The following is a 20,374-nucleotide window of genomic DNA, read 5'->3' on the forward strand; positions in this document are numbered from 1 at the left end:
TTATGCATCGTGTCCAATACGCTTTGGGTATAGGATCGATTGCATATGCTATAATATTTGACCATTCTAAAATTTTCCAAATGCCTAGGGCATTAAGAGGGAAAAGGGACTAGAACTGGTTTTGACCAAAATAATTAAACAACTATCAAAGGACGATCTGAGGTTCACTGAGGATTTGTCGCTTGTGAGTAGTTGGAAGTATAGTATTGGATGGACTATATTGACATTATTATGAATAGATAAGATTCTATTAAGAATGAGTTGTCATATGGAAAATATGGAAATGTTTCCATTAATGGGAGTTGGATATTAAGAAATATGTCTAGATTAGAAACTTTTATGCGAGAAGCATGTTCAAAGGAATGTACTTTGAATGTGAGACTTCACGTCTATGGAATTGTCTTGTAACAATTTCCGATAGAATACCTTGTAATTTCATTAGCCGGGTCTTGGTGACTTTTGTTCTATGACATTACGAAAGAATCATTGCATAAAATGTTAGAATCTGACATATTCTAAAAGTGGCAAGAATTTGGTATTCTTATACTAATAATAAGGATTGGGGATTGTGAAATGAGTTTCATTGGAAAAGTTTTCAATTGATCTATTTCACAAAGTATGGACCATAGGAAACCAAAGTGTGTATGCTTGGAGCATGGGACAATTGTGGTTATAATTCGAGTAATAAGTTGATTTTCTGAAACAGTAAGCAATGAATAATGAGTAATCAATATGGTGTTTAAATAAAAGTGTTTTTATTTACGCTCAAAAAGTTTTGGGACCATATAGGATTAATATTATTATTGCCTTTCATTTTTCATGTTTTGACTTCCATAATAACTAGGTTATTCGAACCTCCACAGTCGGTCATACGTTGGAAGTAGGTATGAAGGAAAACTGTCATGAATCTGTCTGTAGATTGTCTAAAGTGTTTAGACATAGCATTACTTTGCTGCAGAGTTCATGAGTGCTTTGATAAGATTAAAGTATTGGATTAAACTCACGCTCACTTGAATCACTTCATGGTTTTATCACGAGTGATTGGTGAGACGATAACATTGTATATTCTTGAAACCGAGACGTGTGAGTTGTTATTTGCTGGTCGGTTGCACATTGATGATAAGTAAACACACCAGTAACTTGGTGTTATAAAACTTATTGTTGTGTGTGATTCGATTAGTAGGTGCAAGCAAGAATTTGAGTCAAAGTTTATCCATTCCTTTTACCCAAGGTGGGATAAAAGCAATATCTGTGGGCCCCTCGATGATTTAGTGATGACAAAGGAAAGTGCTCGGCCGGGCCAACATTGATTTGATTTGTTCAATTAGTCGGTCGTCATAAATCGGAAATCGGGAAACGACACATAGACTGAGAGAATGATTTCAATCCATGTCTCATGTCTATACGATATCTTGTAGAATGGAGAAATATATGATCCCTTATCTAAAGGACACGCGTATCTGATAAGATCAGAGTTGACAGCGGCTTTTGGAAGCTACGATTGCTGATCAGGTTCTAAAGTCATACGCAGAATAGTTATTAGACTTATCCAAGTGGGAGACTGTTGGATTAGTGTCTAAGTCCATAACTATTTTGGTATGTACTTGACCCGATTGTGAGCATGGTCCTTTTGGGTTGCCTTCACACGGGTGACTAGACAGGATGACAGTTGAGGAGAGAGGTTGATTAGGGCATAAATATGATTTATTTATTATATTATATGAATAATATATTAATTTGGAATCATATTATTAATTAGTATTTAATCAAAAATTAATTAGGAATTAATTTTGGGATTAAAGGAATTAATTAAAAGTACAGAGGTTGTTTTGTAATTTTTTGAGAGTTGAGACTTTGGGCTATTGGATCACCTTTATTAAGGCTTGAACGAAAATCCTAGAAGGATCTAGGAGTTTTCGTCCAAGGCTTAAGGAAAGGAGTCCATGGACTTGCTTAGGCCCTAAGCTAAGGGATTAGGGTTTCCACCTTGAAACCCTAGCTAGCCTCAAGTATAAATAGCACCCTAAGGTACTAGAATTCGACCACCCCCTTGGGAAAACCCTACTAGGGCCGAATTTTGGAGCTTAGTACCTTTCCTCCTCTCTCTCATATTCATCCTCTCACTCAAAGTGTGTTTGTGAGCCATTAGAGGTACTATACTTGTGGTACTTGCTTTCAAGAGCTAAGGAAATTCAAGGAACTAGTTGTTATTACTACATAACAACAAAAGGTATATATTCTATTCTCCTATGTCAATTTCGAAAATAGTAGATGCATGCTAAGGTTCTTTTGTGTTCATAAAGTTGTATAACTAATAGTGAAAACATAGATCCAACTCTAGGGTTGCATGCACACATAGGATTGTTTGTATAAAACCCAACAGTAATACTCTTTCAATCATCGTGTTTAATCTTCGCAGTTCTCGTGTTGATCTTATGGAAGCACATACAGTTTTGTTTTTTAGTTTTTATGTTATTAAGTTTGTGTTTGATTTTTTAATGTATAATCAAAGTCCTTATTGTTAGTTTTATTGCTATATTGTTGTTCAGACTCTTCGATTATTTGTCATTAATTAAGTTTTTTCATTTTTTTAACTATTACGAAACCCTAGTTTTTTCTTTTTTGCTATATTTTTTGTATTTGTCTTTCTCTGTGTTTTTTTTGTTCGATTTTATGTTAATCGAAGTGTTTTAAGTTCCATTTATTGATTGTCGTTGCTGTAATTGTTAGATTATCTGATATTGTCACTTTTTGATATCTCTGTTTGCTTTGTTTCGTTTTTTTTGTTAATGGATGTATTTGAAGTTCAATTTATTTTTTATCGTTTCTGAAATTGTTAGTTTACTTGATATTGTCACTTTTTGATATCGTTTTTTTTTTGTTTATGTAAACATAATTTTATCAAATTTGCATTTTATCTGTTTGTTTTTAATATCAATTTTTAGTTTGTTATGTTAGTATTTGTTTTATGCTGTTTACTTTCTGTGTTTGTATGGCATGGTTTTTATATAATGATTATTGTTTATAGTTTGTATGTATAAAGTGCGCTTTTATTATTTCCTTTCTTTTCATATATTGATTCTTTGTTTCTAGCATTATTAAAAATAAAAGGTAGTTGTTATCTATATACATTTAAAGAATTCATATTTGTTTGTTTTAGCGTCATAAATATGATTGTAGATTTTATTTTGTTATCCAAGGTAATCTAAGTTATTATCCATGTTAGAAATTATATTTTATAATCATTGTAATGATAAGAATCTTTTACAGCAATTGTATTTTTTATTTCTTAATATTTGTTTTCATATTTCTAGTTCTTTTTTAACATCATTTTCTTATTTGTTTTATTTATATGTAGTTGAATCAAAGAAAAGGAAGAGATTAGCTCTTCAGAAAGATGCAAAAGACAATATTATTGATCTTTCTTCTAATAGAAAGGCTCCATTAAGGTCTAAGTCTTTTGTAGATATTTCATCTTCTTCCAAAGAAACTTCATCAGTCAAAATTGTTAAAGTTAAGAAGGTTTCCATAGTCATTAAAAGTCCAAATGAAGATGATGATTTTGTTTCTGTTCCTGTTGGTGGTCAAGTAAATGTTAAGAAGGCTGGAATTGTATATAGGTATCCTCCAGGTTTAATATCTAGTATATACATAAGCCTTAATGATAATCAGAAAGATGTTGTTAAGGAAATAGGGTTTGGATTTGTTGAAGACTTTGTGGTTAAAAAATTTTCTAGGGAAATTTGTTTGTGGGTTCTTGAGAGATATAATGAAAAGAGAAATGTTCTTTGTATCAACAATAAGGATATTCATATTACTAGGAGAGGTGTGCATGACATATATGGACTTCCAATGGGTGATATTTCTATGAAAATTCCTAAGAAAAGTCGTTCTTGGATTGTTGTTATTAAAAACTAGAGGAATCAGTTTTCTATTTCTAGAATTAGGCTTCCTAATCGCATAGAGCTTTTAGAAAAAAAAACACTGATTCAGGTTTCATGTTTTTATTGAATTTTTTGGTTGCATATGTGACCATCATGGTTGATGGTCCATCTATGGGTACATGCAACCAAAAATTTTTAGAAAATTTTGATGAAGAAGTGTCCATTAAAGATCTTGATTGGTGTGGCTTTGTAATTGATTGTTTAAATCAGAACAAAAAGTTGTTGAAATTTGAATCAAATTCAATTCATGTCAAGAATCCTCAATACACTGGTTCTGTTGTGTTTTTAGTGGTAAGTTTAAATTTTATATTTTTTTGAATTATTTTTTCTCAATTAAATTATTAATTATATTTTGTTTTCATGCTATGTAGTTATTGTATCTTCATTGCACAAAGTCATCTTCAGAGTCATTTGAAAGGGTATATCCTTCATCATCTTATTGGTCTCCAATTAAAGTTAAAGATAAATTGACAGAAGCATTTGGTGATGGAGGTTATGAAAAAGTTGAAGTCATTCAAACATATGAAGATTTTGTTGATGATGCAATAGTTAAAGATTCTGAAACAGAAACAGGTTTATATTTTTTTTTCATTTTTATGAAATTTTTTTTTATTTTTATAATCTTATTTAATTGTTTTTTTAATATTTTAATTTAATAAAAAATTGTTTTTTATATTTGTAGATGAAGAACACATTAGTCTTGTTAATGTTTTGAGAAGAAGAATGGAAAAGAAAAAGATGAAAGAGAATGAAGAAAACAAATCTATTGTTGTTATGAAAAAGAAAACAGATAAGAAAAAGATGAGAAAGAATATTCATTTGAAAAAATAAATAAAAGTTCAAAGAAAAAAATCTGAAGCTCAACAAGTTGAAGGTAATTTGATTTTTCAATTAATTATTATGTTTATTTTCATTTGTAATTTACTACATTTTTTGTATCTTTCTGAAAAAGGAATCAATATTGTTCACGGAAAATCAATTGAGAATGAAGTTCCTTCTGTTTTGGATTTTGCTAACAAAGGAAAAAAGGTTGTTGAAGATAACACAAAGGAGAATCAAGTGAGAGATAATGGTAAGTTTTTTTTTTTTTTATTTGTATTTTTTTTTATTTACTTTTATATTTTGAATCAGTTCATGTTTTTGTGGATAATGCTGATAAAGGAAAGAAGTTTGTTCAAGAGAGCATAATTGATGATGAAATGAGAAATGATGGTGAGTTTTTTTTTAAGTTTTTAATATATATTTTGAATTTTTTTATTTGTTTTTTATAAATATTATAATGTGATTAAAGATTGGATGGATAGCAGTCCTTCTATTCCTCGATTTGATATTATTTTTGATGATTCAAAGTCTTTAGAGGTATATATGTTTTTGAATCATATTATATTAGATCATTTTTTTTATCATCTATTGATTTTAATATTATTTTTCAGGATTTTAAGGAGAAGATTGATTTTTTGTTTAAAAGTTATAGTTATTTGAAGCCTACCATTGATCATTGGATCAATCGTGCTTGGAATTAGTTCCCAGGCAACAAAGAGATTTTGGAGTATGTTGATAAAAGAAATGTTAAATTTGATAAACTTCATGAAAATATTGTGTAATCTTGTGGTCCAGAAGTAAATCAGAAGTTTGAAGTTTCCAGGGATTTTTCGAATGTTGAAAAATAAAGTGAAGATGTTCCGCTTTGTCAGCAGTTAAGAGATGTTCAACTTGATCAACTGTCAGTGACACAATTTTTGGATCATCCTAGGGTTCAGGAACAGTTGGAGGTGTTAATGAATTCAAATGAAGTTTTGGATCATCGTAGTATTGAGCCAAGAAAAATATTGAGTGATCCAATTGTTTCAAATCAGTTTCATGATCCTGATGCTATTATTTCAAAACCCTTTAGGAAAGCCTTCTCCTGTTTGTTCAGATCATGCTTTGGTTATTGGTGAATCTTCAACAAGCATTTTAGGTGAAGTTGTTGGATTCAAACATGTAAGGGTAGTTGAAAATTTGTCTAAGGGGAATTTGTTGGATTCAGACATTGGTTTAGATGCAGGTTTTAGAACTCTAAATGATCCAATTCCTCTTAATAGTTCTGCAGAGAAGATTAAGCAACCTATCATTTTTTCTGCAATACCAATTCAGTCTTATAACATCAATTCCAAGCCAGGTAGACCAAATAGAGATCTACAACCTTCTCTAGCACTTTGTTCACCTTATCATAAAAAAGAAGTTGATACAACCGAACGCGTTTCACGTTTGGAAGAAAGGGTTGCGGGTTCTTTGTTTTTGGCGATGCGTAATCTCATGTATTTCCTTATTGATGTTTTTTTTATAATATTATTTTTTTATCTTAAAAGTTTAGTATATGTTTTTATAATCTTAATTTTTCTAGGGAAAAAGTCTATGAATCTACCAATGGATTTGCTGGTATAAGATCTGTGATAGAGTCTCTCATACCGGGTTGTAGGATTCATAGAGGTGTTACTGATTTATGGTCTGCTTTTCTGAATGATCTGGAAAAATATAAAGGTCACACTACTCCTTCAAGGTTTTTCATGCCATGCTCACTTATGGTATGATCCGTACTGTTTTTTATATTTTTTATTTATATTTTATATTTTCTAATTTTTTTCATTTTCTTAGACAAATATTGTTTTCAAGAAGACGGATAGTATTAATGCACGATTTGTAGACAGAATTCAAAATCATTTGGAAAAGTTTCCCCGTGTTAAAAGTTTACGTTTTAATTTGGTATGTTAATTAATTATTTTTATATTTTGTTATTTAAATTAAATTATATATATATATATATATATATATATATATATATATATATATACATTACTTTTTAACATTTTATTTTTTCCACATGTATTCTTTCCTGTTCTTAGGAAAGAACATTACTTTTTTATTGTTTTTTATTTGATCAATGAAAAGATGGAAATGATTGATAACAACATGACTACATGAGAGATCCCTACAAAATATCAGGGTTTTCTTGATAATTTGGTAATTATTATTTTTGTTTTATATTTATTTTTTTGTTTTGTTTTTTTATACTAATAAAAAAATAGTTTATGCAGAAGACTATGTTTAAACAGTATTTGACTATTTTGGATCATCATAGAGTCAATTCATTCAAAATAATGAAGATGGAAAGGTTTTAGATGGACTGGCAGACTAAAGACAATGATGTTGACTGTGGGTTATTTCTGACGAGACACATGGAAGTTTATCGTGGTGGTGGAGTGGAGAAGTTAGATGCTGATTTTCTGCCTGAGTGTACCAGTCAAAAGATGCAATTGTCTGAAATGAAGAATAAATATGTTTGTTAGATGTTGTCAGATATGAATTTGTGCAAAGCTTCTTTTGTAACAACTCTTGAGGATTATGATAATCTATTAAGCAACAAGAGGAAGAAGATTTACACTGAAAGTCATTTACATGAAGTTGAAGGCAGGGTTAAAGCAATAGGTGTTCTCTAATTATTTGATGTGTCTGCTTATGAAAATATTTTGGTTTTTATGTGATCTGATAAGGAAGGCTATATAAGTATCATTGTTTGTTCTCTATTTAGAATTTAAATGTATGTTTTGTTTTTTGTTTTTGATGATCACCATGATATGGTAAACTATGATACACTTATGCTATGAAAGAAATGTTGGTTTATAATGATGCTAAGTAAGTCTATATAAGTATGCTTGTTTGTTTTATGTTTAAAATTTATATGTATATTTTTTTTAATGATCACCATTATATGGTAATTTATGATCCACTTATGATATGATACAAAATTGTGTTTTATAGTTTTTTTGATTCAAATTATTCATAAAATTAGTATGTGGCCCAACATGTTTCCAAGCCTTGTCCAAGTATAAAAGTATCAAGGTTGTGGCCCAATGTGTTTTTAAGATAAATAGTATTACAGTTAATGCAAAATTTTATATTTTTTTGAACCATATTCTATTTATAGTTTGATGATGCAATTTCATTGTTTCAAACTTTTATTATGATTTTATAAATTAAATTCCTTACATTATATTATAAATGTCATGTATAAAGTCATGAACCAAAATTTTTTTATTCCACTAATATTTTTTAATCTTTTAATAAATTTTATGTTAAATAACTATTTTTTTTGGATCAAAAATTTCGGATAAAAAATTTTGCATCAAAGAATTATTTACATATAAAGAATCAAAAAGAACTTGATATTTTGAACATCATTTTAATCAAACTATCAAACATTTTTATTAAAATATTTCATTCATAAGTTAATGAAGCAAAATTTTTTATTTTTGTAAATCAAATTTCAGATCTTATCAAAAAAAATTATATCTATAATTTTGTATCAACATTTTTGCATCAAAATTATAAATATAAAAAAATTCAGAAAGATCTTACCATTTAGAATATTACTTTATTTAAACATTCAAACTATCTTATCAACCACTTTATAACTCATATTTGAATCAAATCGTTTGCATCAAAAATATAAGGGTAAAATGATTCAATAAGAAACACAAACTTATTAATCAGTATATAGTTCTTTTGTTAAAAATATATCAAACAAATTTAATATTTATCAAACATTAGTTTTCGTGCCTTCTGTTGCGAATTTATGGCAATTACGTGCATCATGTTTTCACTTGTGTCATACTTTATGTATTTACCACATTTATGACATTTTCTTCCATCCTTCTTTGCTTTTTCAGCAGCAATCTCCTTCTTCCCCTTCATTATTTTCTTTTTTTTCGAACACCTTTGTTATTGATTAATGTAGGAGGTAATATGTTTACTTTCTCCTTCTGTTCCATACCCATCAAAGTCTCAATAACTTCTGTGTTTTTCATTAATTTTACATTTTTGTTTCATTGTCAACCTTTGTCATCTTCTCATTCATTTCATCTCTGAACAAGATCAATTTGTCAAAATCATTCATCAGCCTATCAATGCAGAACTCCATTGCAAATTCTAATTCCCGTATAACATATTGAATTTCTTCTTTCTTTTCTTTTGTATGGATATTTGGTATTTTATAATTATTCATGTATCGTGGTACCACATATTTTGCCCATCTTTTTGTCACATATGCTTTTGGATAACTCTCCACACTTACCATTCTTAAAACATAGAAACAGTGTCTGCATAAAATTCCTGTCAATTCAAATTTGAAACAAGAACAAAGAAGTTTTTGATCCGATTTAAAAAGTTTAACCTATAAAAAAGTAGTAAGTAGTTAATATAAGTTAATATAATATGTGTAATATAATTGTAATTTATAATGTACCTCAAATTGGTCATGATGTTTTGTATGTTTGTCTATATCTTTTATTGTGAATGTTTTCAATTCTTCTGATTCTTCTAATCTGATTGACATGCAACTAACCATTGATGCAACAATCTCTGATTGAATATCATAGAAAATATTTCTTGTGAAGAATTCAACTGCTTCAACTTCAAGTTTCAATCCGGTTTTAAAATCCGGTTTTGTGTATCTTGAATCATGATCATTTTTTCTTTGAATGCATCTTTGTCCTTCTAATGCAGTATCAAAATGAGTTGAAATTTCAATAAAATGCAAATTTGAGTTAGAGAGTAGCCCATAGAAATAATTTCCAACTTCAGATCTTGATGTAGTCCTCATCAATCCAGAGAATGTGCATTCTTTGAAATAAGAAGGAATCCATAAATCTCTGATTTTGTACATCTCGTTAAACCAATTGTTTTCATTTAAGTGAAACTCATCTGTTAAGTTTTTCCTTGTTGATTCAAAATTTTCTTTGAGTATTGTTTCATTCCAAATTAGATCACTCAACTTTTTCAAAACATCTGTTTTTTGCCATATGACTTCCCAACTGCATACATACTTATAAAATTAAAAAAACAATTATATTAAATAAAAAACATTTTATAATTTTATACTAACCTTGTCAGTAAACTTATGTGATATGTGCCACATACACAATCTATGTCTTGCATTCTTGAATATAGTTGGTACTGTTTGTAAAATTGCAGCATCTTGATCTGTCACAATCACATTTGGCTCTTTGGGAAATGCTTTTTTTGAAAGCATGTAGTAGCCATGAGTAAGATTCAATGCTTTCACTTGAAAGTAACCCAGCTCCAAAAGTTATTGTAACATCCGAATTTTCAGGGATATTATCGTGTAGTTTGATCTTGTGATTAAAGAAGAGACTCGACGAGTTGAGGGTCCAACTCGCCGAGTCAAGCCGGGTTTTTCCCGTGGACTTAATGAGTGGACTCGACGAGTCAGAGGAGGGACTCGCCGAGTAGGCGCTGATTAGAGAAACCCTAATTTTCGGGGTTTGGGACCTATTTAAAGGCACTTATACCCTCATTTGCGGCCACCCTTTCCCTGGAAGCAAACCCTAAAGGTCATTTGAGGTAGAAAGTGAGAGAGAAGCTATCTTGGGTTTTTTAGTGCATCATTTGAGAAGAAGAGAAGGAGATCAAGCAAGGATCAAGAGGAGGAAAGTTGGATCCAATGATAGATCGTCCAGAGCTTCTGAGGAAGGTAAAAGTCTGCACCTTTCTCATTATTTTGGTTAGATCTCATGTGTTTGGAGTTCTAGGGCTTTTACCACATTTGGTTTGGGACTTTGAGTAAAATGGATTAGCTAGAAGCCTAGTCCTCATATCTGGACCTTGTGAGGTCCCTAGAGTCCAAAGGTCCCAACTTTATTCATCCAAATGAGGGTTGTTGTGCTTAACACCTTAAGAAGGGCTTGTTTTGGCATTTTGAGGCATTTATGCCATGCATGAACGTAAAGGTCGAGACTTTATGTGTCTCTGGTGTCTTAAAGGGCTAGATCTAGGGTTTGGAATGAGAGATCTGACTTTGGACGTCTGAATGAGGAATCAGATAGAGGGGACTCGTCGAGTCCATGAGTTGACTCGACGAGTCAGTGAGGCTTTGTCCCGATGAGCTTGAGCATGCGATAGCTCGACGAGTTGGGGGTCAACTCGACGAGTTGAGCTGGACCTTCACGAGACTTCTGAGGATGTGAGTGGACTCGACGAGTTGCATGAGTGCACTCGACGAGTCGGGTCAGACATGGACTGTTGACTCGAGTTTGACTTATGTTGACTCTGGGGTTTGGTCAACATGAGTAATGGAGACCATGGAGGGGTAAAATGGTCTTTTACCCAATTCAAGAGTTAGAGAGAGAAGAATAGCCCTCATTTATTAGGGTCGTGTAAAGAGTATTGATTAGAGATATTCATCTTTTGTGCTAGGCGGAGGCTAGTTCGAGTTTCGGGTGCGAGGGTATTTACTTGCTGCTTGTCAGGTGAGTCTTCTCACTATACTTTACCTTGAGTGGTAAGTAGAGTTATGTGACAGAGTATCTTGTATGCTATGTATGTGATGTGTTGCACTGCATTATTTCTATGTGATTTATGATGTGTGTATTCCATAGTTTACAGAGTTAGGACCGGAAGGTCCACAGAGTTAGGACCAGAGGGTCCACATAGTTAGGGCCAGTGGGCCCACAAAGTTATAGCCTCGAGTGGCTAATATGTGTTATATGTGGTATTTTGGGGAACTCAATAAGCTTCGTGCTTACCGTGTTATGTGTTATGTGTTTCAGGTTGTTCTCAGGAATCGCGGGAAGGCACCGGCTTGATTGTACACACAAGAGAAGTAATTAGGTTTTTGAAGATTCTGTGTTTTTACTAAACAAATTATGGAGTTTGAATTGTAAACTTAAATGAGATTTTTGTGAAATGCATTACGAGATTCATGTGATTTTTAATGAAAATTTGTTTGAAAATTTACGGTGTTACAAGTTGGTATCAGAGCCTTGGTTTGAGGGATTCGGATGCACCCTCGGGTAAATCTGGACTCAAACTGAGGATTTAAGAAAGAATTTTCAAAAGAAAGGATTTTTCTAAAACGAGCAAGAGTTTCTAAGAGAAAACGAGAAGGAGCAGTGTGTACAATCAGCCAGAGCCCGAACGGTGATTTCCCAAAATACCCTTATTTTGTGTTATGAGATATTCTATGAGATATTATGTATGCTAGAGATAGGCTAGGTATTTCATATTTTAGGACTAGAGTGGCCTGATTTGTGATGCCTTAGCCTAGGAGTTGCGGTTATCTGTGATATGCTTTCGAGTATGTGCTGAGTAAGAGTATCCAGAGGGAATCCTTTTGAGAGAGGGATTGAGTAGAAGAGTAATCTAGGAAAGATACCTGGATGAGCATTCGTGGAATCTTCTGAGAGGGTAGTCATAGGCCCGCGTGAGGTGAAGTTGCTTGAGTTCGGTGATATCCTACGAGTATGAGGAGGGCAAGTAGGATAATAGCCTAGAGAGGTTTTATGTACTAATAGAGGTTATTCGATGCCCGAATGCTGCTTGCTTCATGCTTTGTGGAACTCTCGATGATGGGAGTTAGCTACCAAGTGAATATGATGATATTCAGGAGGTAGATGGTTGGCATCATTAGGAGTTCTTCAGCAGCTGATGGCGGAGAAGTGTGTGGACCTATGAAGAGCCTAGGGGGTGATCATGGTCAGATGAGTGCGCTGACAGAGTAGAGCATTTCACTGGGGAGCGAGCACGCGTAATGAGAAAGACGATCAAGAGGGTTGGACAGCTACTTAGGGACTCTGGGATGATTCGTGTGGAAAGTATGGGTAGATGTGGCAGGTAGTATGGGCCCGTACTACTGAAAGCATAGGACCCATACTCGATGCAGGGAGCATACCGGAGGATTCTAAGTAGCAGGTTGAGAGGTGATGTCATGGTTCGGGTACCATGATTGGTAGCAGGTTGAGAGGAGATGTCATGGTTCGGGTACCATGATTGGTAATAGGTTGAGAGGTGATGTCATGGTTCGGGTACCATGATTGGTAGCAGTTTGAGAGGTGATGTCATGGTTCGGGTACCATGATTGGTAGCAGATTGAGAGGTGATGGCATGGTTCGGGTACCATGATCGGTAGCAGATTGAGAAGAGATGTCATGGTTCGAGTACCATGATTCATAGCAGATAATGCTTGCATTGTTTTTCTTTCTTTCCAGTTATTCCATCATATTTATGGGGCTAAGATCGTATGCGATAGAGTATGGGGCAAGAGGGCCATGAGGAGCGAGTTTCATCTGAGCATTCCTTGAGAGGGGAGTCGGGATAACTCCAAGGGATTTTTGGTGAATGCCAGATGGAGTCGCAGGACACAAGGATAAGTGGAGATGGCGTTTTGAGGATTACAGCCTGAGTTGAGCAATCAGTCGATAGTGGATATGTCACCTTCTATGACCCGAGTGGTGCTATTTCTGTTTCCTGTGGAAGACGTAAGAGGTGTTGAAATTTCGGTTTCTGAGTTTGAGGGTGAGCCCTGTGGGATTGCATTGATGATGATCTTCAATCAGAGTATATGGTAGTAGGTCTGCCGCGAGGTAATGATATAGCTTGAGCAGGGAGTCAGCGGGAATTGAGATGGGCAAGGACCAGGATACACCCTATGTGAGTATAATAAGGCATGTGTTAGCCGCAACGCCGGACAATCAAGAGGAGTGTATCAGGGCGGTAACCCTTATTATCTTTGACGGGTATCGAGAGTGGAAATGTGGGTTCTGATCTTATGATAAGTGACGTGATGGAGCGTTGGTTGAGGAGTCGAGGATGAGGAGAATGATAGTTCATTATTTCCAGACTAAGAGTCAGGGTTAGTACCGGACAGTTGGGAGGTCCGGTGATGGAATGGTGTGAGATTCTGAATGACTAAGAGGCAGTCATGATGGGAAGTTCTGAGGATTTCATCTGAGAGTCGGGGTATTTGGAGTTGCTTGATCTCTGTCGGGGAGATCATTGAGCGTTGCATAGCACCTTCCAAGAGTAGGTACGATGTTACTGGTGGAAACAGTCTGAGAGATAGATTGTTGGTGCGCTAATTGGTGATGGTTCGAACCCTAAGTGGGGGAGGACCGGGTATTTTGTTGAGAGGATCAGAGATCTGTTCGAGATCGGTTAGAGATCTGGATATAGAGACCTGCAGTGCGGATTCATGTGATCAGGGCTATTGGTGATTGAAGCGAGGTACAGACGAGATAATGCATGTGGTATACGTTTGGTAAAGGATGAATGTCTCCACGACAAGTGGCCATCGGTCGGAGACCTTGTGATGGATAGGAATTCTTCGAGGTGGTTGGCTCGTAGGGTTAGTTTGGCGTGGAAGAATTTTGATTCAATGTTTGGACCGTTATTCAGTTGGGGAAGGGCAGAAATTGATTTTGGCAACTAATTCCGGGCCGTTACGATTATGCTTGCTTGAGTTTTGAGCATTATAAGAGGGAGTTTCGGATTGTTGTCAACATGTTCCGAGTCATTGTCGATTCCTCCATGTTTCAATTGAGAGTTGAAATATTCCGAAGTTGCGCGTTGTGTGAAGGAAGGATAGTTATGAGATTCTGAGAGAATGCATTGAGGTATCTGTGTATGATGCCATAAGTAGGAGATTAGCGGTTGAGGCAGGACATCGTGATGTTCTGTGATGGTGTTCCGAGGTATCCGAGTATAATGCCCTGAATTCAAAATTATTTTGGGTCTTGAGTTTGAGACGGCAAGTGGAGTATCAAGTACCTACGGTTCCAGTGGGAGCCCTTCGGATATTGACATCTAGAGGGATTAGCTAAGAATGTGGATTCCAACAGGGAAGGATGTTTTGTCATGGCGGTTGCTGTCAGAATCTGTGATGCATAAATAGGGACAAGTGTGTGTACCTATCTATGTTAGTCTGCGGAGCATGAGTTAGTGGATGTAGTGTGGTGTTGACGTGAGAATGAGATTGTGGGGTTACGAGTCAGACAAAGGGTGTTGTGATGCTACGAGGAGCCGTAGTACTCACTAGTGAGAGAGAGGGAGTTGTGATGCTACGGGGAGCCGTAGTACTCACTAGTGAGAGAGAGAGGGAGTTGTGATGCTACAGGGAGCCATAGTACTCACTAGTGAGAGAGAGGGAGCTGTGATACTACGGTTAGCCGTAGTACTCACTAGTCATAGAGAGAGTGTTGTGATGCTACGGGGAGCCGTAGTACTCACTAGTCAGAGAGGGGGTGTTGTGATGCTACGGGGAGTCGTAGTACTCACTAGTGAGAGAGAGGGAGTTATGATGCTACGGGGAGCCGTAGTACTCACTAGTCAGAGAGAGGGTGTGGTGATGCTACGGGGAGCCGTAGTACTCACTAGTCAGCAAGAGGTTGTTATGATGAAGTACTCCTTGATCAGAGCATGACGCAGAAGAGTTTAGGGCTTGGTTAGCCCTAATAATTGAGTTTTTGGGAGCCTGACGGACGAAAAAGGAGGGAGGCTGGGGTCTCCATTTTTGTCGGAAATTGTTATATTCAGAAATGATAGGTGGTTGTCGCAACATAAGGGAATTGGAAAAGTGGAATACGCGCGGGTTGCGAATCATGAGTCTTGAGTTAGGTGCTTCATTGGGACGAGTGGTTCCAATTTTGGATCGGACCAGACTCTCGATATTGACTTTGACTCTAGTGGTGCATTGAGTAGGCGAAATGAGACTCCGGATTCTGAGATGGGTTCCATTTTGAGGAATATTGTTTGTCATCAGATGTTTTGGACCGGAGTGGGTCAGTTCGTTGGTGCGGGAGGTACCGCGAGGCGCTCGTATCTAGGGAGTAGTGTTCGACGGGGGTCGAGGGTGAAACAATTTTGTAGGATTGTGGAATCCGTTGGAGTAAAGAGAACTTCGTGACTTGGGTGTCATTGGGCCAAGATAGTTGTTATGAGAAGGAAGTCAGTAAGACATTTTGGGATATGTTATGGGTGACCTTTGGAGGTTCAACTGTGGAGTCAGAAGTTGACCTAATGCTCAGTATTAAAAAGGGGTATGAGGAACGAAGCTGGGACTTGTGATTGTGATGTCTGAGGACACTTCTGAGCGAGCCTGGTTATTCTCTTGTGTCTGAAGGGCAGAGTGTTGAGGATTCTTTGTTCGGATGGGTTCTGATAGCAGTTTAGTGTATGATCCCTGGTGGGGTGTGGACCCTTCCGTTTCTTGGTGCATGATTTGGATCATTAGCATGTTGATATGAGTGAGCGGTAGCCGATTGTTGGATTTGGTCTTGTGAGAATCAGAGGATCAGTGAGTTATCAGGGTTTGATATTCGAGGAGTGAATATAATGGTGATCGCTTGAGTAGGCGGTCTGACGGCGGGTCAGGCCACTAGAGCTTCCGGATAGTGGGAAGGAGTATATTAGCGACGGAAGAGTTGGTTCAGTTCTGGTCTTGGGAGTTTTGTGTGGTTTCAGGTGTCCATAGAGAAAGATATTATCGTGTAGTTTGATCTTGTGATTAAAGAAGAGACTCAACGAGTTGAGGGTCCAACTCGCCGAGTCGAGCCGGGTTTTTCCCGTGGACTTAATGAGTGGACTCGACGAGTCAGAGGAGGGACTTGCCGAGTAGGCGCTGATTAGAGAAACCCTGATTTCCGGGGTTTGGGACCTATTTAAAGGAACTTATAGCCTCATTTGCGTCCACCCTTTCCCTGGAAGCAAACCCTAAAGGTCATTTGAGCTAGAAAGTGAGAGAGAAGCTATCTTGGGATTTTTAGTGCATCATTTGAGAAGAAGAGAAGGAGATCAAGAAAGGATCAAGAGGGGGAAAGTTGGATCCAGTGATAGATCGTCCAGAGCTTCTGAGGAAGGTAAAAGTCTGCACCTTTCTCATTATTTTGGTTAGATCTCATGTGTTTGGAGTTCTAGGGCTTTTACCACCTTTGGTTTGGGACTTTGAGTAAAATGGATTAGCTAGAAGCCTAGTCCTCAGATCTGGACCTTGTGAGGTCCCTAGAGTCCAAAGCTCCTAACTTTATTCATCCAAATGAGGGTTGTTGTGCTTAACACCTTAAGAAGGGCTTGTTTTGGCATTTTGAGGCATTTATGCCATGCATGAACGTAAAGGTCGAGACTTTATGTGTCTCTTGTGTCTTAAAGGGCTAGATCTAGGGTTTGGAATGAGAGATCTGACTTTGGACGTCTGAATGAGGAATCAGATCGAGGGGACTCGTCGAGTCCTTGAGTTAACTCGACGAGTCAGTGAGGGTTTGTCCCGATGAGCTTGAGCATGCGATAGCTCGACGAGTTGGGGGTCAACTCGACGAGCTGAGCTGGACCTTCACGAGACTTCTGAGGATGTGAGTGGACTCGATGAGTTGCATGAGTGCACTCGACGAGTCGGGTCAGACATGGACTGTTGACTCGAGTTTGACTTCTGTTGACTCTGGGGTTTGGTCAACATGAGTAATGGAGACCATGGAGGGGTAAAATGGTCTTTTACCCAATTCAAGAGTTAGAGAGAGAAGAACAGCCCTCATTTATTAGGGTCGTGTAAAGAGTATTGATTAGAGATATTCATCTTTTGTGCTAAGCGGAGGCTAGTTCGAGTTTCGGGTGCGAGGGTGTTTACTTGCTGCTTGTCAGGTGAGTCTTCTCAATATACTTTATCTTGAGTGGTAAGTAGAGTTATGTGACAGAGTATCTTGTATGCTATGTATGTGATGTGTTGCACTGCATTATTTCTATGTGATTTAGGCTGTGTGTATTCCAGAGTTTACAGAGTTACGACCGGAAGGTCCACAGAGTTAGGACCAGAGGGTCCACAGAGTTAGGGCCGGTGGGCCCACAAATTTATAGCCTCGAGTGGCTAATATATGTTATATGTGGTATTTTGGGGAACTCAATAAGCTTCGTGCTTACCGTGTTATGTGTTATGTGTTATGTGTTTCAGGTTGTTCTCAGGAATCGCGGGAAGGCACCGGCTTGATTGTACACACAAGAGAAGGAATTAGGTTTTTGAAGATCCTGGGTTTTTACTAAACAAATTATGGAGTTTGAATTGTAAATTTAAATGAGATTTTTGTGAAATGCATTACGAGATTCATATGATTTTTAATGAAAAATTGTTTGAAAATTTACGGTGTTACAGTTATGCATCGTTTATGATTATCTATACCAGTAAATGGTACAAAAATCATCATATATATGTAAAACAGAGAAAGGACAAATTTATTTATTTAAATTTTTAGTAATGATGCAAATTATTTATTTAAATTTTTTATTAATGATGCAAATTATTCTTTATAACGTTTTAATATTATTAAAGTATTGATCAAGTTATATATATATATATATATATATATATATATATATATATATATATATATTTCATTATTATTGTTGATAGATTAATATTTCATAAAAATAATGATTCTAAATACAATGATTCAAAAATATAATTTAACGACTTATATAGTATTTATTTAAATTTGATCTAATTTAAGATAATCATTAAATGATTCAATAAAAAATCTATTAATATTCAAAATTTTCCTAAGTGATTTTCTATTAATAATAATTATAGATATGAGGATTCAAATTATAATTACATTAAAGATTCAATTTATTTTTGAATCTTTTATTTTTAAATTTATATTCTCAAAATCTATTGATACAAAATTGTTATAATTAAAAATAACGATCCAATATTCTAATATTTGTAAATTAAATAATTCGAAAATATAAGTAAATTATGGAGTCACTTACTTGTTTGTTCGGTAAGTTGCATCAAAACCAAGAACATATCCAAACGCAGAATAGTTTCAAAAATATTTCATTATTATTGTTGATAGATTAATATTTCATAAAATTAATAATTCTAAATACAATGATTCAAAAATATAATTTAATGACTTACATACTATTTATTTAAATTTGATCTAATTTAAGATAATTATTAAATGATTCAATAAAAAAATTATTAATATTCAAAATTTTCCTAAGTGATTCTCTATTAATAATGACTATAAATATGAAGATTCAAATTATAATTACAGTAAAGATTCAATTTATTTTTTAATCATTTATTTTTAAATTTATATTCTTAAAATCTATTGATACAAAATTGTTATAATTAAAAATAATGATGCAATATTCTAATATTTGTAAATTAAATAATTCGAAAATATAAGTAAATTATGGAGTCACTTACTTGTTTGTTCGGTAATTTGCATCAAAACCAAGAACATATCCAAATGCAGAATAGTTTCAAAAATATTTCTTTATTATTGTTGATAGATTAATATTTCATAAAAATAATGATTCTAAATACAATGATTCAAAAATATAATTTAATGACTTACATAGTATTTATTTAAATTTGATCTAATTTAAGATAATCATTAAATGATTCAATAAAAAATCTATTAATATTCAAAATTTTCCTAAGTGATTTTCTATTAATAATAATTATAAATATGAGGATTCAAATTATAATTACATTAAAGATTCAATTTATTTTTGAATCTTTTATTTTTAAATTTATATTCTCAAAATCTATTGATACAAAATTGTTATAATTAAAAATAACGATCCAATATTCTAATATTTGTAAATTAAATAATTCGAAAATATAAGTAAATTATGGAGTCACTTACTTGTTTGTTCGGTAAGTTGCATCAAAACCAAGAACATATCCAAATGCAAAATAGTTTCAAAAATATTTCATTATTATTGTTGATAGATTAATATTTCATAAAATTAATGATTCTAAATACAATGATTCAAAAATATAATTTAATGACTTACATACTGTTTATTTAAATTTGATCTAATTTAAGATAATCAGTAAATGATTCAATAAAAAATTATTAATATTCAAAATTTTCATAAGTGATTCTCTATTAATAATGACTATAAATATAAGGATTCAAATTATAATTACATTAAAGATTCAATTTATTTTTGAATCTTTTATTTTTAAATTTATATTCTCAAAATCTATTCATACAAAATTGTTATAATTAAAAATAATGATTCAATTTTCTAATATTTGTAAATTAAATAATTTGAAAATATAAGTAAATTATGGAGTCACTTACCTGTTTGTTCGGTATGTTGCATCAAAACCAAGAACATCTCCAAAGACATAATAGTTTCGTTTTGCTTCTTCATCCGTCCAAAACAATCCAGTCAATTCTCTATTACTTCCAACACTATAGTCAAATGAAAAATCCTGTAAATAATCCTTTTTCTTCATCAACTTGTTTATCATAAAATCTGCATCTATTTCTCCAATATATTCAATCCAATCTCTTTTGAAATTTTTTGTATCTTTTCCTGTAGCTCCAATATTCTCAAAACCACCCCTGGACTCTTTCATGTATTTATATGCAACACTTGGTCCCATGTTCACATTTGACATATCATATATGATTTTCTTTGGTGAAAATGTGAGTCTTCTTTCAGAATTTAGAAAATTTTGATCTTCACGTGAACAAACATATGTATATGTTATTCTTTAAGCTCATATGTATGTCATATGTTATTATTGTTGACCTTCATTCTCACATATGCTTCACAGTTTATTCTAATAAAAGGTCTTCTGCGTT

At 34.1% G+C, this 20,374-nt stretch overlaps 1 protein-coding gene and 1 long non-coding RNA gene across 2 annotated transcripts; one reads left to right on the forward strand and one right to left on the reverse strand.

Moving 5' to 3' along the window:
* Positions 1–9,234: 9,234 nt before the first annotated feature.
* LOC145156585 (uncharacterized) lies at positions 9,235–11,662 on the forward strand. Its single transcript, XR_013736811.1, has 3 exons — positions 9,235–10,476; positions 11,199–11,251; positions 11,552–11,662. It is a non-coding gene; the product is annotated as an uncharacterized LOC145156585 (long non-coding RNA).
* Positions 11,663–19,756: 8,094 nt separating this feature from the next.
* LOC145157926 (protein FAR1-RELATED SEQUENCE 5-like) lies at positions 19,757–20,172 on the reverse strand. Its single transcript, XM_079076898.1, has 2 exons — positions 19,865–20,172; positions 19,757–19,763 (listed from the first exon to the last, which is right to left on the reverse strand). Exons 1-2 carry the CDS (start codon positions 20,170–20,172, stop codon positions 19,757–19,759), a joined length of 315 nt encoding a protein of 104 aa, XP_078933024.1.
* Between the last annotated feature and the right edge of the window lie 202 nt (positions 20,173–20,374).

The sequence above is a fragment of the Lactuca virosa genome, chromosome 2, assembly GCF_052849685.1.
Source record: "Lactuca virosa cultivar CGN04683 chromosome 2, Lactuca_virosa_CGN04683_v6, whole genome shotgun sequence".
Classification (NCBI taxonomy): Eukaryota; Viridiplantae; Streptophyta; class Magnoliopsida; order Asterales; family Asteraceae; genus Lactuca; species Lactuca virosa.